The following is a 22,261-nucleotide window of genomic DNA, read 5'->3' as shown; positions in this document are numbered from 1 at the left end:
GCATATTTAACAAATGGTCCTAGCATAACTGCATATCAACGTGTAGAAGAAGGAAAATAGACCCATATCTATCACCATGCACAAAACTCAAGTCCAAAATGAATCAAAGACCTCAACCTGGGGGCTGGAGAGATGCCTCAGCGGTTAAGAGCATTGCCTGCTCTTCCAAAGGTCCTGAGTTCAATTCCCAGCAACCACATGGTGGCTCACAACCATCTGGATTGGGGTCTGGTGCCCTCTTCTGGCCTGCAGACATATACACAGACAGAATATTGTATACATAATAAATAAATAAATATTTAAAAAAAAAAGACCTCAACCTAAAGCCAGCCATACTGAACCTTATAGAAGAGAAAGTGGGAAGTACGCTTGAAAGCAATGGCACAGGAGAAAAGTTTTTAAATATAACCCCAGCAGCACAAACAATGAGAGAAACAATTAATAAATTGGACCTCTTGAAACTGAAAAGCTTCTATAAATCAAAGGACGTGGTCAATAATACAAAATGACAGCCTGCAGAATGGGAAAATATCTTCACTAATCCCACATCAGACAGAGGTCTGGTCTCCAGAATATACAAAGAACTCAAGAAATTGCTCATCAAAAGAACAAATAATCCAATTAAAAAACTGAGCACAGAACTAAACAGAGAACTCTCAGTAGAGGAATCTAAAATGTGTGAAAGACACTTAAGGAAATGTTCAACATTTTTAGTCATCAGAGAAATGCAAATCAAAACAACTCTGAGATTCAATCTTACACCAGTAAGAATGGCCAAGATCAAAAACACCGATGACAACTTATGCTGGAGAAGTTGTGGGGTAAAGGCAACACTCCTGCATTGCTGGTGGGAATGCAAGATAGTACAGCCCCTTTGGATGTCAGTATGGTGGTTTCTCAAATAATTACGAAACAACCTTCCTCAAGTCACAGTAATACCTCTTTTGGGTATATAACCAAAGGATGCTCAAACATGCACAAGGACATGTGCTCAACTATGTTCATAGCAGCATTGTTGGTCAAGACAGAACCTGGAAAGAACCTAAATGCTCCTTGAACAATGAATAGATAAGGAAAATGTGGTACATTTGCATAATGGAGTACTACACAGCAAAAAAAATAATAATGACAGCTTAAATTTTGGAGGAAAATGGATAGAGCTGAAAAACATTATTTTGTGTGAGGTAACCCAGACACAGAAAGACAATTATCACATGTACTAACTCACAGGTAGTTTTTAAACATAAACCCAAGAAAACTAGCCTACAAACCACAATTCCAAAGAAATTACCCAACAATGAGGACACTAAAAGAGACTTACACATATCTAATCTACAGGCAAAGTATAGAAAGACAGAATCTCCTGACTAAATTGAGATCAAGGTCCCATTGTGGACCTTGTAGGGAGGCTAAAGGGGGTAGGGAAGAGGCAGGGAGGAGAGCAGAGAGAAATGTAGAATTCAATAAAAAAATCAATAAAAATACATTCCTAAAAATGTCATCTGGCCATAAACAATATTAGAAACCAAGGATACAGGAGGGAGATAATGAGAGGAGAAACCAGCTTTGAGTCTAAAGGGAAAGAAAGGTCAAGTGCTCTTGAATGAGTGCTGATAATAACTGCCTAACAAGAAGAACACAAGAGTTTGTGGGGTAGGGAGTTTAGAGAAGATCGAAACACACATTAGTCAATTGTCTATGACTGAAAGTCTGGGAGAAGGTTGGGAACTAGGCAGGCAGGCAGGCAGCTGTGAGTTCCTGCTGATGAACATCTTATTGAGAGCAGTGAGGAGCCATTTGTGACTGTCAGTCAGGAAATGTTGCACTCTTAAGTAGTACTTAAAATGGTACTCCCAGTGACCCACTGAGGATACATTAAGAGAGGAAATACTAATGTCTAGTATCTATTTATTTTCTTGGTACTGGTCACACTATGTAGCACAGGATGACATTAATTTGACCATCAATCTGCTTTTGCCCCACAAATGCTGGTATTATAGTTGTGAATGAAGGAAGCTAGAAAAGGCTGAAGTCTTGAGATTAGATCACATTAAAATGCTGGGCACTAGCTCAGACAAGTTCAGGACGGGAGAAAACCGGAGAGTCAGACTGACAGTTTTAGTGAGGCTTAGACTGTGTCTCTACAGTGGAGGTCCCCATAGTTCTATAATCTGCCCTGCATTGGTATTGGTATTTGATGATGCAGACAAGAAGTTAAGATCCCTATCTTTGCAGATCACTGCCTGCTTCATGGGTGTGAAGTCCACAATGCAGAGGATTGTAAAGACCATGTTAGAGATATAGCCCTTTGTGTTCATGGGTTTCCGATACATGAACATGATGATGCTATAGAAAAATAGGACCACAGCAAGGTGCTCCAAGCAGGTGGAAAAGCATTTGCTGGGCCTGCTGACTGAGAGCACCTTTAGGAAGGTGACCAGGATTGGCATGTCAGAAAGGCAAATGAGGTACTTGAGTAGAGGTATCAGAAGGATGACACCCACAGGACAAAGTCATTACTAACTGATGTGTCACCACAGGCCAGCTTCAGCACACCCAGGACCTTGCAGGTGAACTTTCTGAATACTTGGTGGTCATACAATGACAGTCCCATGGCAAGAACTGTTTCTGTCAACTACTGATGACATAAAATACCCAGAAGGCTCTTGGAGGCATTGAGAAAAACCTGTGGCTCATGTACACAGGTACCTGAGTTGCTGACAAATTGCAAGGTAGTGATCACAGGCCATGATGACAAGCAGCAGGTACCCTGTGGAGCCTGTGGAAAGTCTCCGATACATCTGGATGTCACAGCCATCAGAGAGATGGTCTTCTGGGATGAGAGTAGGCAGAACAGCATTAGAGGCACAAAAGTAGATGTGTAGCAGATTTTATAAATGAAAATATTACTCAGAAATTGTATATGAGTGTGTGTAGGCAGGGATCCAACATGCACACAGTCATGAAGGCAGTGTTCTGAGCAGAGTCACCAGGTACATAACTGAGCACAGAGGAAAGAATAGGTCTTCCTGGGATGAGTAGTCAGAAAATTCCTTAAAAGATAAATACAGAGACTTTTGTCGTGATTCTGGGCTACATAATGTAGTTATGCCTGGATACACAGTAGAATGGAAGCACAGTGGATGCAGTGTATTGAGAACACATTTTTTTTGTCATGGCAATTTCACTTAAGCTTTTATTGCCTCTGTTGGTAATATGACAGGGATCATAAAAGACACACTTGAACTTACAGAGATATGCAGATGATATTCACTGAAGATAACCTTGATCGCAAGTATTTTATATGTGGGTACTTCTCATTTAATACATTTTACTATTTAAAAAGCATTACATTTAAAAATGTGTACCCGTTATGTCATTTGGCAAAAAGTAAACTCTCCCTATGGGTCTGTCTGGAAAAAAAAAGGAATCAGCATGGCGCGCTGACGCTCACAAAGACTGATGCCCGTGACCCGGAGCAGCTGCAATGGCTGTGTGTGCGTGGGCTGTTTCTCCCAAAACTTGCTGATGCCCCTCCCCCAACAGTGTAAGCATTTTTAGTACAAAACATTCCCTATAAGCAGACATTTATCCTCCGAATAAACACATTAAATCAGATTCTCTTTTGAGCCCTAGTGATAGTTTTGTTTAATGCTAAGATGCCATCATGGTGAACAACCTTGACTTCTTTTGCTACATAATTATATTAAAGCTTTATATATTTTTGTTTATAATTACACAGTAATTGTAAATGTTTAGTACGAAACTGATGACAAAGTTGAAAAGTCTTGCTTTCAAAAATAAAATCTGTCAAACTCAAAGCATTAGGCCACAAATGAACATCACGATTCTCATGAGAAAGGTCTGAGGTGAGGAGGGAAGCCAGCAGGCTTTCATTGGAAAAAAATCACACATGACTCAATCAATCTGAAGAGAGTAGCAGAACTCAAAATGGTCCATGTAGGGAATAAGCAATATATGACTGCAAAACTTTTAAAGATATATATGTGTATGTGTGTGTACATATATATATCTTTATTGTAAAGATATGTGTGTATACTATATATCTTTACTCTAAAGATATATGTGTGTATACATATATATCTTTAATAATTTTTTTCATAATTGAAGCTCTTCATATTTACAAAATTGAAATCAAGAAATACTGAAAACAGTAAGATTCTTTTTTTAATAATCAGATTCTTGTAATGTGAATAAAAATTGACTCTAAGCCTTCTTTTGGTATTTGAAATGTATTCCTAAATTAAAGTTATGATTGGTATAATGATATATCTATAAGGTAATCTTTCTATGCAGTTTCCAAATCATGCAACTAAAAGCAGCTTAATCATTTCCATATCTGCATGAAATGGTCTGCTCTTCCGAAGCACATCCTTTGTGCCCTGAAGAGGAGCTGGACATGTGGAGCAAACTGTCCCTATCAAAGGCCAATCATCCAACACCTAAGTTCGTCATTTTAAATTCATGAAAATATTTAAAGTATGCCCTTTTCACATGTCAGTATATTACCAGAGAAACAAGCATGTTCATTAGGAGAGCAAGTCATGGGTCCTGTCAAGAAAAAAATAAAATACAATCTGCTTTGTGTGGAAATAGCAAATGCGAGTGATGTGAAAACAATCAAAAGTTCAAATAATTTCTAGAACAGAAGCCATTGGTATTCTGCACCAGCACTCGCTCCTTTGAAAACCTCTGCTCTCAGAGTAAATACTTGGCAACCACAGTGATTTAGCAGTACAGCCATTTCAACACAAGAGGTCAAAAAGGCTGGAGTATCGCCCGAAAGAGCAGTGCCGATATGATAAATATTGAACTTCACGGCTCATCACAACCACTTGGAAAATGTAAATCCTACTATCTTCTAATAAATTAAGTGAATTGCATTATGTTCCATAGTGCGATGACAAAAAAATTAAAAACACAAAAACTAAACCCTCATGCCTAAATTTAGAACATTGTATTGTATAACAATCCAAAACATTCAAAATAAACAAAATAATTTAACTTATTCGAAAGGCATAGAAGCATTTCAGAACATAATGAATTCCAATTCTGTGCTGTGATGCACATGAGTGGAATCTAACATTATATTCTAGTACAATATTTTTTAAATAAAGTTCCCTGTAGGACCACTGCATACAAACATGGGTAGGACAACTACAGACTGTTCTGTAGAACCTTTGTGAGAGTCTGAAACACAAGACATATTTCAGGTAGTCACCAAGTTATTCTAAATTTGTCATATGTGGGTTATTTTGACATTTCTTTCATCAACTACTCCACTCACATCAACAGTACATGTAGTTTGCCAGAATTCCCTCAAAGCAAACACCATTCCATATCCGGTACACTCAGATAAATCCCTTTCCTTTGAAGGGCTACCAGCATAGTCTTTGCAACTAGCCCAAAGCATATACTTAAGAAGTTTTTATAAATTGTTTGTGGTGTTCATTATTATGTTTAATTCTTATGCCAAACTGTTTTCTGATGAAGACAGCATTGTGCTTTATGCAAGAATGGAAACCTCAAAATAATCACTATCAAGCTTCTATGACTTATGGGAAGACAAACTAAGATGGTCCACAGGTATAAGATGAAATCCAATGTTGGAATTATAAATGTTCAGAGTGGCCCAGACTAGAAGACAAGCCCAAACCACCAGTAGAAGAATGAGTACGATATGATCCAAGATGTATCCTTAAAGTTGGTCTCAACCCTCAGTCTGAACTGTGAGGATTGATCTTCAGTTTGGTCCAGCCAGCAGAAATTGACTGTGTATTTCCCGTTGTATTTATTGTACAGACTATGTACATTCTAGAAGGTTCCTTAGTGCTACACTGTTGTACTTTTTGTCCCAGAAATTTGAGGGTGCGCAAATTCTACAAAGTCATCAATAAGAACAGGCCATGCTCCTTCTTCATCATAATTGGACATGTCATCTGCAATCATTGAACTGAAATCTAACAGAAGATTCCACATGTCTTTTGGTTTATGATGCTCCAAAAAAAATTTATTTCATAAGTCTAAGAATTTAAATCTTCCATTAAGCACTAAGTTACAGTAAGCAATGGCCATTTCTAGATCTAATCCTTTTTGTCCTGGATTCTTTGCAAAATTAAAAGTAAACTGGTAAAAATCTTTAAATCGTCCTGGTTCTTTCAATTCTTGTTCCATCTTGGGTATTTGGGCCTTTAGTTTTTCTATGCTGTCAAATCCTAACTCTGCCATGCCATCCATGAACCCCTGTTTGGAGAACTCGCACTGTGTGGCTGCCCTGAACTTCCATGCGATGATCAACACACTAATGCTGGCTGGATCGAGGGCCAGATCATCACAGAACTGCTGTATGCCATCGATTCCAGTTTTATTTTCATCTTGAGGATCTCTGTATCTATTGTAAAGTTGTTCTAACTTCTTCCTGTCCAATGATCCTTTGACACTCTCCGGTATATAAAGTTCTGGATTTTGAAAAAAATTATCTGTTGCAACATCTAACTTCCAGTCATTTTGAGAAAGACAACTCACAGCAGTTTTTTAACTAGATTGTGTGAAGATCATAAACTGACGAAATTTATCCTTCTGCGATGATTTCAACTTGTTCATGTTGGTGTCCTCTGGACCTCTCCCCTCCTCCTCTGGCTCCGCAGCAAATAACAAAAATTTTTAGGATCTTTTTCAACATGGATACAAGTTCTGTGACTTGGGGACAGTCTCCTCATCTTCTGTAGGTTACATTGCATCCATGTGAATAGTGAGGATAATTTCCCTAAGAGGGTATTTATGGAAATGTGAATAGGCAGGATCACAGAGAGCCACAGCTGAATGAGAAATAAAGGTCTTTACTGTAGGACTTCTTAAAACGTTTAAATGGCTAATGTTTATCGGAAGCTCTCCAAAAGCAATGTAGACTATGCACTTCCAAACTTATCTGATCTTACATCCACTTCACCTCTGATCCTATCACAGAGAAGTGACCTGCAAACAGCATTTGAGAGCTAGTAGCCTGGATCAGAGGTTCTAAAACTTACACACATACTGGAATTATTTGGAAGACTGTCAAAACACAGTGTGTTTTCCTTCCAGAGTTTCTGGCTTAGGGCAGATGTGTGCTGTTGCTGCTCTGATGGCACAGGGATGAATGGCTCTAAAGGTCCTGCTGACTTTGCTGCAGCCTCTAAGCCATGGCTTACACTGTTCTCACTATCTGGAATATTTTTCATTTTTCCATCACCAGTAGTAGCTGATCTGTCTCTTCTGTTCTGTTTGACACATTTTATGCTTTGTCTCTCAGGAAGGGGGCAGATACTGACCTGTAAATCTGTGAGGAGGCACACCCCCAGAGAGATAATCTGTTAGGTGCTTTGTATGGGCTACAGCTTTAGAAGATGTCTTTTTGTGTTATATTTCTACTTCAGAATCAGAAATGGTTTTAGAATTAGACAATGTCTATCCTTCTCTAAATCCAAGCATGATGTTAAAAGAAAAATTCAAAACTCTGTCTCATGTCAACAGCCTTCTGGTATGAGACAGAAAGAAGATCAATTTTAAAGGAACATTTTCCTCTCCTTCATGCCCATTTTGTCTATATCTTATCTTTCACTGAAAATATGTCTACATGAATAATGCTTACATTTTCAACAAAAAGAGCTTCCAAGAATATATTGGGGTCCCCCAATGTCTCTACCTGGTTGATATGACTGCATGATGCTGATAGCACTATGAGACTGATTTATGGGTACAAGCTGCAGATATGAGGCACCTTCTTACAACATTCTGGCCAGAATTCCAAATAAGAACTTCAGAAGAACCCTAACGAATATTCAGAAACCATTTGCAATTATCCAAAACAGCAATCTTGAAATTTAACCATCATTTTACCATAATAATATCCCATAGAAAGAACATCGTCCCTGGAAGCAATTCTAGAATTCCTGATGACCACTCCCAATCTTCTGATAACCATAATTATACCCTCAACTTCTAAGGACACTTTTATACAAAACATACAAGTAAACGTATGAGAGATTTGACTCTTCATGCCTCTCGTATTTCAGTTAATGTTATTCTTTGAGCTTAAAAACATTGTTGAAACTTTTAGGATTTTATGGTTCTGGTTTGAGAGCCAAATTGTGTTTCTTTCACTGGGCCTTTTTAATGTTTTGGCTGTTTTCAGGGAGTGTTGTTTTCTTATATAGTTCTAGATTCAGAGACAAAGTTCTTTCCTTTGGCTCTGGTTTGAAGATCAAAGTTGGAATACCCTTCCTGTAACCAATAAGGATTTATCCATTACTTTGCTGGTTCAAACTAAAATAAAGAGAGATATAATGATGCATAAACAAATTGTTGACATTATCTAACTTTTTTTCTACACAATAACTGATTTTGGTTAACTGACTGTAAGTGCCTTAACATTTGAAAGAACAATTTAAAAGAAGCCCCCATTTTTTTCCTCAGGTCCAAAAGATTATGATAATATGCACAAGCTTTTTCAGATGACTACACAAAGTCTTACTCTTATATGAAGCACAAAATATTATGACACTGAATTAATTTAAAGAGTTTCACTACAGTATGAATTTTTTCTCATGTTTTTGAAAAATACACAAATTAACTTCAGGGTTTCTCTACAGAAGGGCTCATATTATGTATCTGGAGATTATTGTGAAAAAGAATTTACCACATTCCATTCACAGATATCTCTAGAGTATGTTACATTTTAAGCCTTTTAAACGTACAGGAGTCTACAAAGGCCTTATCACACTGATTACATTCATAGGGTTTCTCTCCAGTATGTGTTCTTCTATGCATTTGAAGAGCACCATGTTGAGCAAAGGCCTTACCACACAGATTACATTCACAGGGTTTCTCTCCAGTATGTGTTCTTTTATGGTATTGAAGAGCACTGTTCTGTGCAAAGGCCTTACCACACTGATTACATTCATAGGGTTTCTCTCCAGTATGTGTTCTTTTATGCAATTGAAGATGATTATGTCGTGTAAAGGCCTTACCACACTGATTACATTCATAGGGTTTCTCTCCAGTATGCGTTCTTTTATGCCTTTGAAGATGGCTATGTCGTGCAAAGGCTTTATCACACTGATTACATTCATAGGGTTTCTCTCCAGTATGTGTTCTTCTGTGGTATTGAAGAGCAACGTTCTGTGCAAAGGCCTTACCACACTCATTACATACATACGGTTTCTGTCCAGTATATGTTCTTTTATGCCTTTGAAGATGACTGAGATTTGCAAAGGCCTTACCACACTGATTACATTCATAGGGTTTCTATCCAGTATGTGTTCTTTTATGCCTTTGAAGATTACTGTGTTGTGCAAAGGCCTTACCACACTGATTACATTCATATGGTTTCTCTCCAGTATGTGTTCTTTTATGCCTTTGAAGATCACTGTGACATGCAAAGGCCTTATTACACTGATTACATTCATAGTGTTTCTCTCCACTATGTGTTCTTCTATGCATTTGAAGAGCACCATGTCGAGCAAAGGCCTTACCACACTGACTGCATTCACAGGGTTTCTCTCCAGTATGTGTTCTTTTATGGTATTGAAGAGCACTGTTCTGTGCAAAGGCCTTACCACACTGATTACATTCATAGGGTTTCTCTCCAGTATGTGTTCTTTTATGCCTTTGAAGATTACTGTGTCGTGCAAAGGCCTTACCACACTGATTACATTCATATGGTTTCTCTCCAGTATGTGTTCTTTTATGCCTTTGAAGATCACTGTGACATGCAAAGGCCTTATTACACTGATTACATTCATAGTGTTTCTCTCCAGTATGTGTTCTTCTAGGCATTTGAAGAGCACCATGTCGAGCAAAGGCCTTACCACACTGACTGCATTCACAGGGTTTCTCTCCAGTATGTGTTCTTTTATGGTATTGAAGAGCAATGTTCTGTGCAAAGGCCTTACCACACTGATTACATTCATAGGGTTTCTCTCCAGTATGTGTTCTTTTATGCCTTTGAAGATTACTGTGTTGTGCAAAGGCCTTACCACACTGATTACATTCATAGGGTTTCTCTCCAGTATGTGTTCTTTTATGCCTTTGAAGATCACTGTGACATGCAAAGGCCTTATTACACTGATTACATTCATAGTGTTTCTCTCCAGTATGTGTTCTTCTATGCATTTGAAGAGCACCATGTCGAGCAAAGGCCTTACCACACTGACTGCATTCACAGGGTTTCTCTCCAGTATGTGTTCTTTTATGGTATTGAAGAGCACTGTTCTGTGCAAAGGCCTTACCACACTGATTACATTCATAGGGTTTCTCTCCAGTATGTGTTCTTTTATGCAATTGAAAATGATTATGTCGTGCAAAGGCCTTACCACACTGATTACATTCATAGGGTTTCTCTCCAGTATGTGTTCTTCTGTGGTATTGAAGAGCAACGTTCTGTGCAAAGGCCTTACCACACTCATTACATACATACGGTTTCTGTCCAGTATATGTTCTTTTATGCCTTTGAAGATGACTGAGATTTGCAAAGGCCTTACCACACTGATTACATTCGTAGGGTTTCTCTCCAGTATGTGTTCTTTTATGCCTTTGAAGATTACTGTGTTGTGCAAAGGCCTTACCACACTGATTACATTCATATGGTTTCTCTCCAGTATGTGTTCTTTTATGCCTTTGAAGAACACTGTGACATGCAAAGGCCTTACCACACTGATCGCATTCATAAGGTTTCTCTCCAGTATGTGTTCTTTTATGACTTTGATGAGTTTCATAAAGAACAAAGTCTTTATCACCTTGATTATTTTCATAGGGTTTATTTCCAGTGTGTTTTCTTTTAAGCACTTGAATATAACTGTGATATGCAAAAGCTTTCCCACACTGCTTAATTTTAGACTGTTTTTCTCCAGTATGTGTTTTTTCATTCTTTAGAAAGTGGCTGTCATCAGAAAAGGCTTTAACACATTGAGTATACACTGAAAGTTTCTTCTCACCATTTTGGTTTCTTTCAATCCTGCAAGGATAATTGGCACATTTAAAAGCTTTACCACATTCAATACACTGTTGAACCTTATATCTGTATGAATTTATTTTGTAACTTGTTCCAATTCTAAATAGGAATAAGTTATTAAGGTTTCATAACTCCATTTAAAATCATGTTTGCTTTTTAATTTGGGGACAGTTTGCATCTAGGAAAATAAGTACGATGATAAATTCCTTTTTTTCATGGTTTAGCTTTTCACATTTACAAAAATATTTTTATATCATATTATTCACACTTTTGAAGACAACTGAATACACTGTGAGCTTTACCAACTTTACTGCATTCATAAATTTTACTATACTGTGAATCATATTTCATTTGCTAAGTGAAGTAGGACATTCAGAAGTATTTGCACAGACTTAGAATTCATGGGGCATTTTTGTAATGTTTTTATATTAATAATGATTGTAGAAAACCATCAGTATTGTATACTTGAATCAAATTCAACAAGTATACTCTACATGGGAACTACTGCTTATCTTCTTTTTGTTCTTAAGAAAGGTATGTTAAATCTTTCCATGTCTCTATGCTCATAAGCTTATATCAAGTGTAGTGTCTGATACACATAGGAAAGGAAGAATAATTCATATACATGAAATTGAGGTATATGGATTTGTGAGTATTTCTTTTCTTCTTCTTTTTTTTTTGGTTTTTTGAGACAGGGTTTCTCTATGGTTTTGGAACCTGTCCTGGAACTAGCTCTTGTAAACTGGGCTGGTCTCGAACTCACAGAGATCCACCTGCCTCTGCCTCCCAAGTGCTGGGATTAAAAGTGTGCGCCACCACCGCCCGGCCGATTTGTGAGTATTTCATAACCATCTATGCACTTAAAGCTGTGCTTATTTGCATTGCTGCTTTTATTTAAAAGTTCTAGGACAAAGTGCAGTCTCATCAGAGGCACATTGTTATCAACTTACACATGAAAATTACCTTGCATGTCTTTTAGAACATTGCCAAAGTTCTTCAGTGTTATGGTCTTCCCAAATGTATCCTAAAATACAGGACCAGAATATATGTTATATCATTTAACAATGTGCAAGATTTAGCTTAATATCTTAAGTGCACCTAAGATCTATGACTGCTGTATTCACCTCATTCTTCTTTCTAAATCAAATTGGAGAACAACATCCTTAACCATGGAAAAGTTGTTTCCATATTTTGAAACATGAAGGAAATTCATTTTTACCTATAGAAATGAGGTTGTTGTAGGTTTCCAGCATTACATCTTTATAGAGATTCTTCTGGGAAGGATTCAGCAAATCCCACTCTTCCCGGGTGAAGTTGATGTGCACATCATCATAGGTCACTGCCTTCTGAAATACACCACACATGTGTAAAATGGAAAGAACCACAGTGACAAAGATGGAAATGCATACTTCTTTCAAGGTGTAGACAGATGATTCTGTTGTTCCTTACTCTTATGCCATGACATAGACAGTCACTTTAGAGGGAAATTGAAAAGCAGAGTCAACTCTGTTATAAGAGCAAGGTCTATTGAGAGCAAGAGACAACAAAAAAGATCAACACTATATAGTATGCATGAGAAAATTGTATGAAGAGTTACAGACCACACAAAAAAGTAATATGGACACCCTGAGTGTATTGTTGCATTGTGCCTTTAAACACAACACTCAGAAAACTGAGGTGGGTATATTTGTCTCTGAGTTGAATGCCAGTCAAGTCTATGCTATCAATCAGGTCCAGGACAGATGGAAGTACACATTAAGACACGGTCTCCAGTGTCAAAATCAGTGAAACAAACAAATGGGATAGAAAGAACTGAAAGGCTTTTATTGAAGTTCTTCTAAATAATTTTCCATTCACTCTACTTCTGTATTCATTTTCCAGATATCTCAAGTGTCATAATTGAAACTGTAAGTCTAATAACATTTTGTAGAAAGGAACTTCATGTGTAAAGCAGTTAAAATGCACAGATGAAAACACAAGAAATATACATGTTGGTCATGAATAATCAACAAAGAGCTGGAGAGAAGGTAGAGTAATTCAGAGTTCTTGCTGGTCTTGAATGGAGCTGGGCACATTTTCCAGTACTTACATGGGGATCACAACTTTCCATTGTTCTATGATGAGGAATTCTGAGATATTTAGATCACCTTGATGACCAGCTACCCAGGTAATGAATATCCATGCAGACATATAAAATAGTCATATTGATTTAAAAAATCAAATCAAACATAACAAACTAGAAGAAGTTCATGCACCTGCAATTAACTGACTCAGAATGCTCAGACAGTATTAATGTCGTAAATACATGGTATCCTGGGAATCAGAGTGATACCCTCTTTCAAATTTTAAAATTCAAGATATACGTGAAGCTCAGCACAGCAGCATATACTTGATACATAAAAAATCTATATTACAGGGCTATCACCCAATAAAAATATCTCATTTTTACCTATAGAATATAGGTAAGATATAGAATGTAGAGATCAAACCTATAATGATGGCAAAAAAATTTCAGTATAAGGAGGAAGTTGGCTAATTAATATCAAGCACAAAATAGTAGATATAAATGTTAGGAAATTAGTTCATGGTATTGAGACTCATTATGTATAATGAGGAATATCATCTAGACAGGCTTCTCCTACTAAAGATTCACAGGAAGTTTAAAGAAAGCCACCAAGGAGAGAAACTTGTTCAAATACGTGATCTTTTCTGGGAGTCTGTTCATTCAATCAAGTTCATTCTGACACCAGCCACTATTGGTTCATAGTCAACAATGGAAAAATTGCATTTTGTCATTTCAAGGATAGACATTTAATGATCCTCATCTGCAATGGTCCCTACACTGTCCAAATGTGTAATGTTTCCTCTGGCACTCAAGATAATCTGTTCACAGCAACATCTTGTAAAACCTGAAAACATGTTAACTCTTTCTAACACCAGTGGCACAAAATACCATTAACATTCCAAAAGAGAAAAATAAAGACACAGTAAGGGAAGATTGAACCAAGGCAAGAGTGAAGCAGAGCAAGACAATCATCAAATCCTATAGCTCTCTTGTCAGATGTATGGGCTTCAGTTTCAAATGACTTAAATGGCCCTATCCTTGCAAGTTCTCATGTATTTCTCTCTTTGGTAACTTCCCATCACTGTAAGCAGCTTGGTCTCCATGGAAGTTGTGTCGTAACTTTGGTATCTTAACATCTTTGGGTTCAAAATGGAACCGACTGTGCTGTGAAATCACATTTTTAAATGTGTTATATTTATTTATGCTGTGGAACAATTGTTTTAATGATGCAAAGAATTGCTGCATTGGTTTAGCTCTGTGAAGCTGTGATACTTTGCCTATCGAAAATAACTGGTTGGTCTAAAACATTTGAGTAACATGTCACATGACAAGAAAGGACAGGGAGGGCTGTAAGGAAAAGAGAATCAATGGGAGGGGAAATCTGGGAGGAAAAAAGAAATAAGAGGCAACAGAAGGAGAAAACAACAGGAGCCTTTAATCCAGCTACACAGCAAGCCATGGAGTAAGAAATAAAGAGAGGAATACAGAATAAAGATAAAGGCCAGGAGGAAACTGTAGAGAGAACCATTAAGTTAAAAACAACCTGTCTCGTAACAAGCCAAAGTCAAGCATTTATAAGAAAAAAGTAAGCCTCCATGTGTGAAATTTAATTAAGAACTGGGTGGCAGGCCCTAAAGGAACAAGAGAGGAAAAGAAACAAGAAGACACCCAGCTTCAGTCCTCACAGTTTCATGCAATGAACTCTGTCTCCTCGCTGGGCTTCTGACTCAGCCAAACACAGATGCCTGCAACAATGGTAAACTCTAACCATAAGCTAAAAAGCCATGATCTTAAATTTTGATTATTTCATGTTCCCAAGACCAGCACATTACTGGTGATGCTGAGAAGTAGAGTGTTTTTTTTAATGTAGAGAACACTAACGAGCTTGTACCACAAGTGCAGGTTTTGAATGAAGTAGCTTCCTGTGACTATGAATCAATTTGCTCAACCATCCCTAAACTGAAGGTTTCTTTATATGGAGTCTTACCCTTGGGGCGCCTTGATAAGCTTCCACTGCACAGTAATGGCTTTTCTGTAATGATTATAAACTCTTTGAAAATTCCTGCCTGTATTAACACATAAATGCCCTTTGAAGCTACCTTTTTATTTTCATTTATTTCTGCCCTCCTTGGGTACTTTTACTGTACACCTAAAAGAGTCATCAGTGATAATCATTGAACAGCTTCAATATTCCATTAAAGACATTAGCCCATTATATTTTAACTTGGCATTACTAAATTTCTAGAGCATAGGCAGAATAAGAAAAATCTTGGAGCTAAAATATACACAAAAGTCTGGATGGTGGCGACACACACCTTTAACCCCAGCACTGGGGAGGCAGAGGCAGCCTCATCTACAAGAGCTAGTTCCAGTAGTTCTAAGACAGGTAGGACTGTTACACTGGGAATCCCTGTCTTGGAAAACCAAAAAGAAAAAGAAAAAGAAAAAGAAAAAAGAAAAAAAATCAGACAAAAGACTTCAGGTTTGGTTTGTTGTTGTTCTTTGTTCTTTGAGACAGGGTTTCTCTGTAGCTTTGGAGCCTGTCCTGGAACTAGCTCTTGTAGACCAGGCTGGTCTCTAACTCACAGAGATCCACCTGCCTCTGCCTCCCAAGTGCTGGGATTGAAGGTGTATGTCACCCCTGCCCGGTGTGCTTGGGTTTTTGTTTTTTTTTTATCAAGTTTATTTTCAAATGAAATCCTATGATCTCAATACCCACTTTCTGCCATTACATTTTCATTTTCCTGGTCTTATAAGAACAGTTAATTATGTTCAAGTTTCTACTTTTTGTCACATAAAAATCTTGATATCTGCCTCAGTTGGTAGACCAATCCCTCGTGGTCCTGACTTCTTTGCTCATCTTCTCCCTCCTTCTGCCTTTTAACTGGACCTTGGGAGCTCAGTCCATTCCTCTGATGTGTGTCTTTGTCTCTATCTACATCCATCGCTGGATGGAGATTCTATGGTGATATTCAAGATAATCATCAGCATGATTGTGGGGTAAGGACTGCTCAAACACCCTCTCCCTTGCTGTTCAAGGCCCTAGCTGGTAACATCCCCATGGACACCTGGGATCCCCTCTAGAGCCAAGTCTCTTGCCAACTTTAAAATGGATGCCTTAATGTAGCTATCTTCTTCCCTGCTCCTATATCCGCCCTTCCGCCATCTCTACCCTCTACCTCCCCCAAGCTCTTGCCAGTCCTTCCCTTCACCCTTCCCTCTCCCCCTCTCCAATTTCCCCCAACCTCACCCCCATGCCTGTCCCCTCCCCCATGCTCACAACTTTTGCCCTGCAATCTTGTTTGCTTCCAATTTCCAGTAGGATCTATAAATGTTTTTCTTTGGATTCACCTTGTTATTTGGCTTTGCTAGGCTTGTGAACTATAGGCTTAATGACCATGGTTTATGGCTACAGTCCACAAATGAGTGAGTACATACCATATTCATCTTTTTGGGTCTGCGTTATCTCACTCAGGATAGTGTTTTCTATTTCCATCCACTTGCAAGCAAAATTCAAGATGTCCTTGTTTTTTTACCGCTGAGTAGTACTCTAATGCATATATATTCTACACTTTCTGTTCGAATGTGAGCACACCAAGTCTAGCTGGACTGGGTCCAAATGAGCATGTGATCAAGCCAGACTCTTTGATTGTGGCTGACAATGGGGGCTGACTGAGAAGCCATTGAAAAAACACTGGAAATTATTTTTACCACATGTTCTGGCTTTTTAGGACCCTAGTCTATATGGATGCACAGGTCCCTAGGCTTGGATATAGGGGGGATGGCCTTGTACTTCCCAAAGGGCAGGGTTGCCTGCCCTCTCTCAAGCAGGGTGGGAGAGGGAGGAGAGGGTGTGGATGAGTTGGAGTGGATAGGGAAGAGGGAAGGAGGTGTAAATAATTGAATGGAAAAAGAAAAAAAGGAAAAAAAAAACCTTGATATCTTCCACACTCTGGCAAAAGACATCATTCTTATACTGACAAACAAAATCAACTTTTGTGTTGTAATTGTGCTAACCTGATTTTATAGTATTGTGATTAAATCCTCAAACTGAAAGCATCTCAGGCAGTAAAGGGGATTATTTCATTGATTGTGTCAAATCACACTCAATCATTTTGGAAGTGTAGGAGAAACTGCAAGCTAACAATTGAAGGCAAAACACATTTGCAAAGCCTATTTCCAGCCTTTCTCTCTTGCCTAGTCTCTACTTCATGCTCAGAATGCTCCATATGCCAGCACAGGTCCACCTTCTTAGGGGCTTCCTACATCAATTATTAATCAACACAGTCTCTCACAGACACAGCAGTTTCTGGCTTTTATGAACAGAGTCAAGCAAGTATCCATGTGGTAGGAGGGAAGAGCATGTTTTGGGAATGTGCACAGAGTGGGACACCTGGGTCTTGGGTAGATTGACTCCCAATATTCTGAGGATTTCATATTGATTTCCACAGTGGCTGGACAAGTTTACACTGCAAGAGCAATGAGTTCCCTTTCTCTACATCCTTGGAGCCCTAGCTGTCACTTGTGTTGTTGAACTTATCCTTTCTGTCGGGTTTATGATGAAACCTCCTGATGGCTAATGATACTGAACATATTTTTAGATGTGTCTCATCTATTTTAGATTTCTCTACTGAGAATTCTGTTTAGAGGTGTACCCCATTATATTTGAATTATTTGGTTGCTGTCTTGTTGCACGACTATTTTTTATCCTGAGTGAGACAACCCAGAAGGACATAAACCAACATGGTTTACTCAGTTACAAGTGGATATGAACAGGTAAGCAAAGTACAACCATAGTAATCACAATCACAGTACAAGCCATAGATGCAGAAAGGCTAAGTAACAAGAACAGCTCTGGGAGACATGCATGGATTTCTCTGGGAAGACAGAATAGATTTTGTGGGTGCACTGGAGGCAAGTGGGGATGGGAACAGGAAAGATCAAGTAAGCAAGGGACAGAAATGAAGAATAGGAGGGAGAGATGACAGGAATAAGGGAGCTATTTGCAGGAGATGTGGAAACAGTACACTGCAAACTTCCAGAACTACAAGAAAGACACTGTTGAAGATTGCTACTAGTGAGGAATGCAGAGGCTGAACCAGCCTTGTTCTGTAAACACATACAGCTGCCATTGGTGGGATTGGGACACAAAGTCAGTCACTAAACTTAGAACTACACTTGTTCTGCTAGCAAGATACACTGGGGAAAAGGGGCCTCAGAGTTTGTGAAGTGAACAACCAATGATGGTCTAACTTTTAGTCCAAGCTATGAGATGAAGCCAACGGCTGATACTGCAGGATGGCCAGGAACCAGAACTTGATGGCTTCCAGAATTAGGGTAGAACCAAATACAACTAAACAAGAAAAAAAGAAATGAAATGAGTCATATCTAAAATCATAGATTGATTCCCAGCACAAATGTCACCAGACAGAATTCTTCCAGCCGCTGATGGTTACACATGCAGAGATCTTTACCCAAACTTTACCTTGAGTTCTTGGAATCCTCTGAAAGTAAGGGGTAAAAAATGTAGCATCTGGAGGGGTTGAGGAACCCAGGAAAACCAAACCTACAGAATCAACAAAATGAATCTCATAGTGTATCAGACAAAATGAAGTGACTATCATGGAACATGAACAGCTCTGTATCTGCCCTGTGCAGGCATGCTTTGGTTCTTAGCTTGGGGTGTTTGTGTGATTATTAACTGTAGAACTCTTGGTGTCTCTTACTCTTGCCAATTTTTGTGACCTTTTCCTTCCTATTCATTTTCTTTGTCCAGTTTGATAAGGGATTTTACCTAGTTTTCTTGAACCTTTACATGAAGGGTGTCTTTGATATCCTATGGAGGCTTTCTATTACATGACAGATGAAAAAGGAGCAATGGACCTGGGGGAATGAGGACTGGGGGAAACTGGAAGGAGTGGAGGAAGTGGAAGCTGCAGTCAACATGTATTGTATGAGAGAAGAATAAATAAAAGAGAAAACATGAAAATGCATTTAGTCTGAGTTCTTTGATCTTTATAATCTGTAATAACCCATATAGCACAAATATCCCAAAACTCCTCTGGATTGAATTCCAGCCAACCTCTTGTCTGACACATCTTGAGATTTCAAGTAAAAAAATGAAGGATTTCCAACATGCAATGGCATAGGATAAATTCCCATTCAGAAAAAGGAATATAGTTGTGCTTCATCCCCAAATTCAAGCAGAAAATTCTTGCTCATGTGCACATCATCCCAGCCAGAAGAACAGGTAGGCAGTCCACCAGTCTATGAAACTAACACATTCACTGCATTCCCAGACACAATCCCCAACCAACTCTACAGTTACCACAACCTACACATTGGGTGGAAAGCCTCTGCTCAAATACAGGACACACCACATGAAGAACAAGTAGATAAACTGAAGGAAAAGAACACATGCTGGACCAGAGGCCATGGCAAAAATTCAAATAGACTTCTTTCATTCTTTCAAAAACCCTCAACACTAAACCAAAAACCCACTCTCCTCATCATGTCTGTATTGTAGCTTCCAACTTGGGTGGAGACCCCTGGCTGAAAGGACAAACCACCTGCCAGAATTCCATGTAGGCCACCAGCCCACAGACCTCCCCAAATCTTCCCTACACCCTCAACACTTTCCCCAAGTTCCCCTTCTTTTCTGTTTACAGTCCTAACCTCCTTAGGCTCATACTCCAGGCTACATTAAGGCTACACATACTGCAAGAATTTCAGTACTAAAATTGGTGTAGTGCATGTTCTGGCTTTTTGGGAACCTAGTCTCTTTGGATGATACCTTGCTCAGGCTAGATAGAGTAGGGAGGGTTGTGGAATTCCCCCATGCAGTGTACCTGTACCTTACCCTCTCTGAAATTTGAATAGCGGGGTGGGAGGGTATGTGGAGGCAATAAGTGGAGGAGAGGGAACAGCAACTTTGATTGGTATGTATAAAGGGAATAGAGAGATTGTTTTCTTATTTTAAAAAAAATAAAGTACCAAAAGACCTTAAAAACAAACCTCAGTTCGACCCTATGCCACACAGACTAGATTACCAGAGAACAAACAGAAATCAGGGAAGCAAACACCCATCCAACAAAGACAAACTGAGAGATTGGCACTTAAAACACAATCTCAAGCCCAAATTCTTGGACCAAAGGAAAGAACACAATCAACAACAGAAAGAGCAATGTGTCTAGCAGATTCCAGCAATATGACTGCACCAGACCCTGAAAATCAAAATGACTCTGAAATACCATCTCACACCAGTCAGTATGGCTTAGATCAAAAACATCATTGATTGCTTAGGCTGGAGAGGATGTTGAGAAAGGGGAACACTCATCCATTGCTAGTGGGAATGCAAACTTGTACAACCACCCTGGAAATTATTGCAGTTTCTCAGAAAATTGGGAATCAACATACCTCAGGGCAAAGAAAACAATTCTTGGGCATTATACATAAAAGATGCACAACCAAATAATTCTACATGAATATTTGTTCAACTATGTGCATAGCAGAATTATTAGTAAAAATCCAAACCTCGATACAACCTAGATGCTCCTCAACCAAAGAACAGATAAAGGAAATGTTATATGTAGTAAAGTTCAAAGGTTAAAAGACCAAAATAGGTGCAGAATTCATAAACTTAATTTTAACCTACTTGATAGAAACTTAAACATAAATTAATGGATAGGAAGTAAGAAGAAATTAGTAGTTATAATGGAAATGCTAATTGGCCTTATTCATAAAACCTGGAATCAGATATTAGGGTGAAAGCCAAAAAAATCCAAGAAGCAGAGCAGCCAGCCACTAGTTCTTAGCTCTATGAAATCCTGAGACCAATGTGGGAGTCCACAAATAACTCAGTTTCTATTTAGAGTTCTTTCTGTCTTAAAGAAGTCAATTGAGTGCAAGCTTGCCTGCTCTGCATTTTCCAGTAACCATGAGGGCTATGAGTAATGTCTGTGTTAGCCCATAGAAAGAACATTTTGCCCAGTTCAAAGAGCACACTTTTTAAATTAAGATTTGGGCTGGTGTAGGCCAGCAATAGCAAGTCATCCTTAGAGATTAGAATCTGCTTATCTGAATAAGATAATGGAACTCTTTGACCAGTATTCCAATGATAGTGCAGAAAAATGGTTACCTGACTTAACTGCTCTTTGTTCTGCCTATTGACTGTATCTAGTATATTTACTGGCTGAAAAATAAACTCAGGGCTGTTTGGTATTGACCTTCAGTCCTCCCAGTCCATCCTATGTTTCTGTCTTCATTTATCTTAATCTAAAATTTTCTCAGCCTCAGAATCCACTCACATGGAATGGCCAGGAAAATTCCAATGAGTGGGCTTCAAGAGATTGGCACCAAATGCTGGGATGTGCAAGGGGGTGGCAGGAACAACACAAGGACACCTCAGGATGAAAGAGTGTACTCAGTACTCAGTTAAAGGGACATCTGCAGTGAGTATTCTCAGGAAGCCATTGCTGTACGTACAAAGGAAAGTTAATGCAGGAGTGTACATACAAGACAAAAGAGGTGAGTTAGGCAGCATGAAAAAATAATTTAGTAACTGCCATGTAAGTGTAAAATAAGGAAAGAATTAACTTGAATAAGAAGTAACTTTCATATAAATGTAAAAAGTAATTATGGGACAAAAAACAGCAAACATCTGTTTGTACATTTATTTAGGTATATTTTAAGGTAGGTGTTAGCAAGTGTATAAATTTTTGGAATTTATTGAAAGAATTTGTCCTTGGTTTCCTGAGCATGGAACCTTGAATGCAGATATGAGGGTGCGTATTGGAGTTAAAATACAGCAATATTATGATGTACATGATCCAGAGAACATTTCAGTGGATATCTTCAGCCTCTTGTCATTTACTCATGACAGCTTAGGTCTTTGTCCTGAAAGACAGAAATTGCACCCAAACTGAAGTAAAAGTAAAACTAAGTTTTCTGTTTCAGTGAAGGAACTGTTTAATGCAAACACTTCTGAAAAGTCGACTGAGGATGTCACATCAGATACTGATGATGAGGTAAATTTTTTTTTTTTTTTTTTTTGGTTTTTCGAGACAGGGTTTCTCTGTGGTTTTGGAGCCTGTCCTGGAACTAGCTCTTGTAGACCAGGCTGGTCTCGAACTCACAGAGATTCACCTGCCTCTGCCTCCCGAGTGCTGGGATTAAAGGCGTGCGCC

General features: G+C 38.5%; 2 protein-coding genes and 1 pseudogene across 2 annotated transcripts in view; all 3 read right to left on the bottom strand.

The window, feature by feature from the left end:
* Nucleotides 1-5,848: 5,848 nt before the first annotated feature.
* On the bottom strand, nucleotides 5,849-6,625 carry LOC130867028 (DCN1-like protein 1; annotated as a pseudogene).
* A 2,681-nt stretch (nucleotides 6,626-9,306) lies between these two features.
* Nucleotides 9,307-12,264, bottom strand: LOC130867044 (zinc finger protein 431-like). Its single transcript, XM_057758778.1, has 4 exons — nucleotides 12,231-12,264; nucleotides 11,975-12,035; nucleotides 9,836-10,675; nucleotides 9,307-9,751 (listed from the first exon to the last, which is right to left on the bottom strand). The coding sequence occupies exons 1-4, from the start codon at nucleotides 12,262-12,264 to the stop codon at nucleotides 9,307-9,309; spliced, it is 1,380 nt and encodes a 459-aa protein (XP_057614761.1).
* Nucleotides 12,265-18,331: 6,067 nt separating this feature from the next.
* Nucleotides 18,332-22,261, bottom strand: part of LOC130866835 (zinc finger protein 120-like) — a gene marked incomplete at its 5' end in the record, with an annotated part of 31,004 nt that continues 27,074 nt past the window's right edge. Inside the window, 2 exons of the mRNA XM_057758456.1 lie at nucleotides 18,332-18,429; nucleotides 18,562-18,642. Of these exons, the coding sequence (XP_057614439.1) occupies nucleotides 18,332-18,429; nucleotides 18,562-18,642 (179 nt within the window). The remainder of the gene's footprint in view (nucleotides 18,430-18,561; nucleotides 18,643-22,261) is intronic.

Source organism: Chionomys nivalis, chromosome 26 (genome assembly GCF_950005125.1).
Source record: "Chionomys nivalis chromosome 26, mChiNiv1.1, whole genome shotgun sequence".
NCBI lineage: Eukaryota > Metazoa > Chordata > Mammalia > Rodentia > Cricetidae > Chionomys > Chionomys nivalis.
Note: the sequence above shows the minus strand (reverse complement) of the source record. Positions and strands in the feature narration are given on the sequence as shown.

Coding starts and splice junctions, on each gene's coding strand:
- LOC130867044 (XM_057758778.1), bottom strand. CDS start 12,264: ATGCTGGAAACCTACAACAACCTCATTTCTATAG. Junction 12,036..12,230: donor CAACAACCTCATTTCTATAG/GTAAAAATGAAT, acceptor CCTGTATTTTAG/GATACATTTGGGAAGACCAT. Junction 9,752..9,835: donor CGACATGGTGCTCTTCAAAT/GCCTAGAAGAAC, acceptor TGATCTTCAAAG/GCATAAAAGAACACATACTG.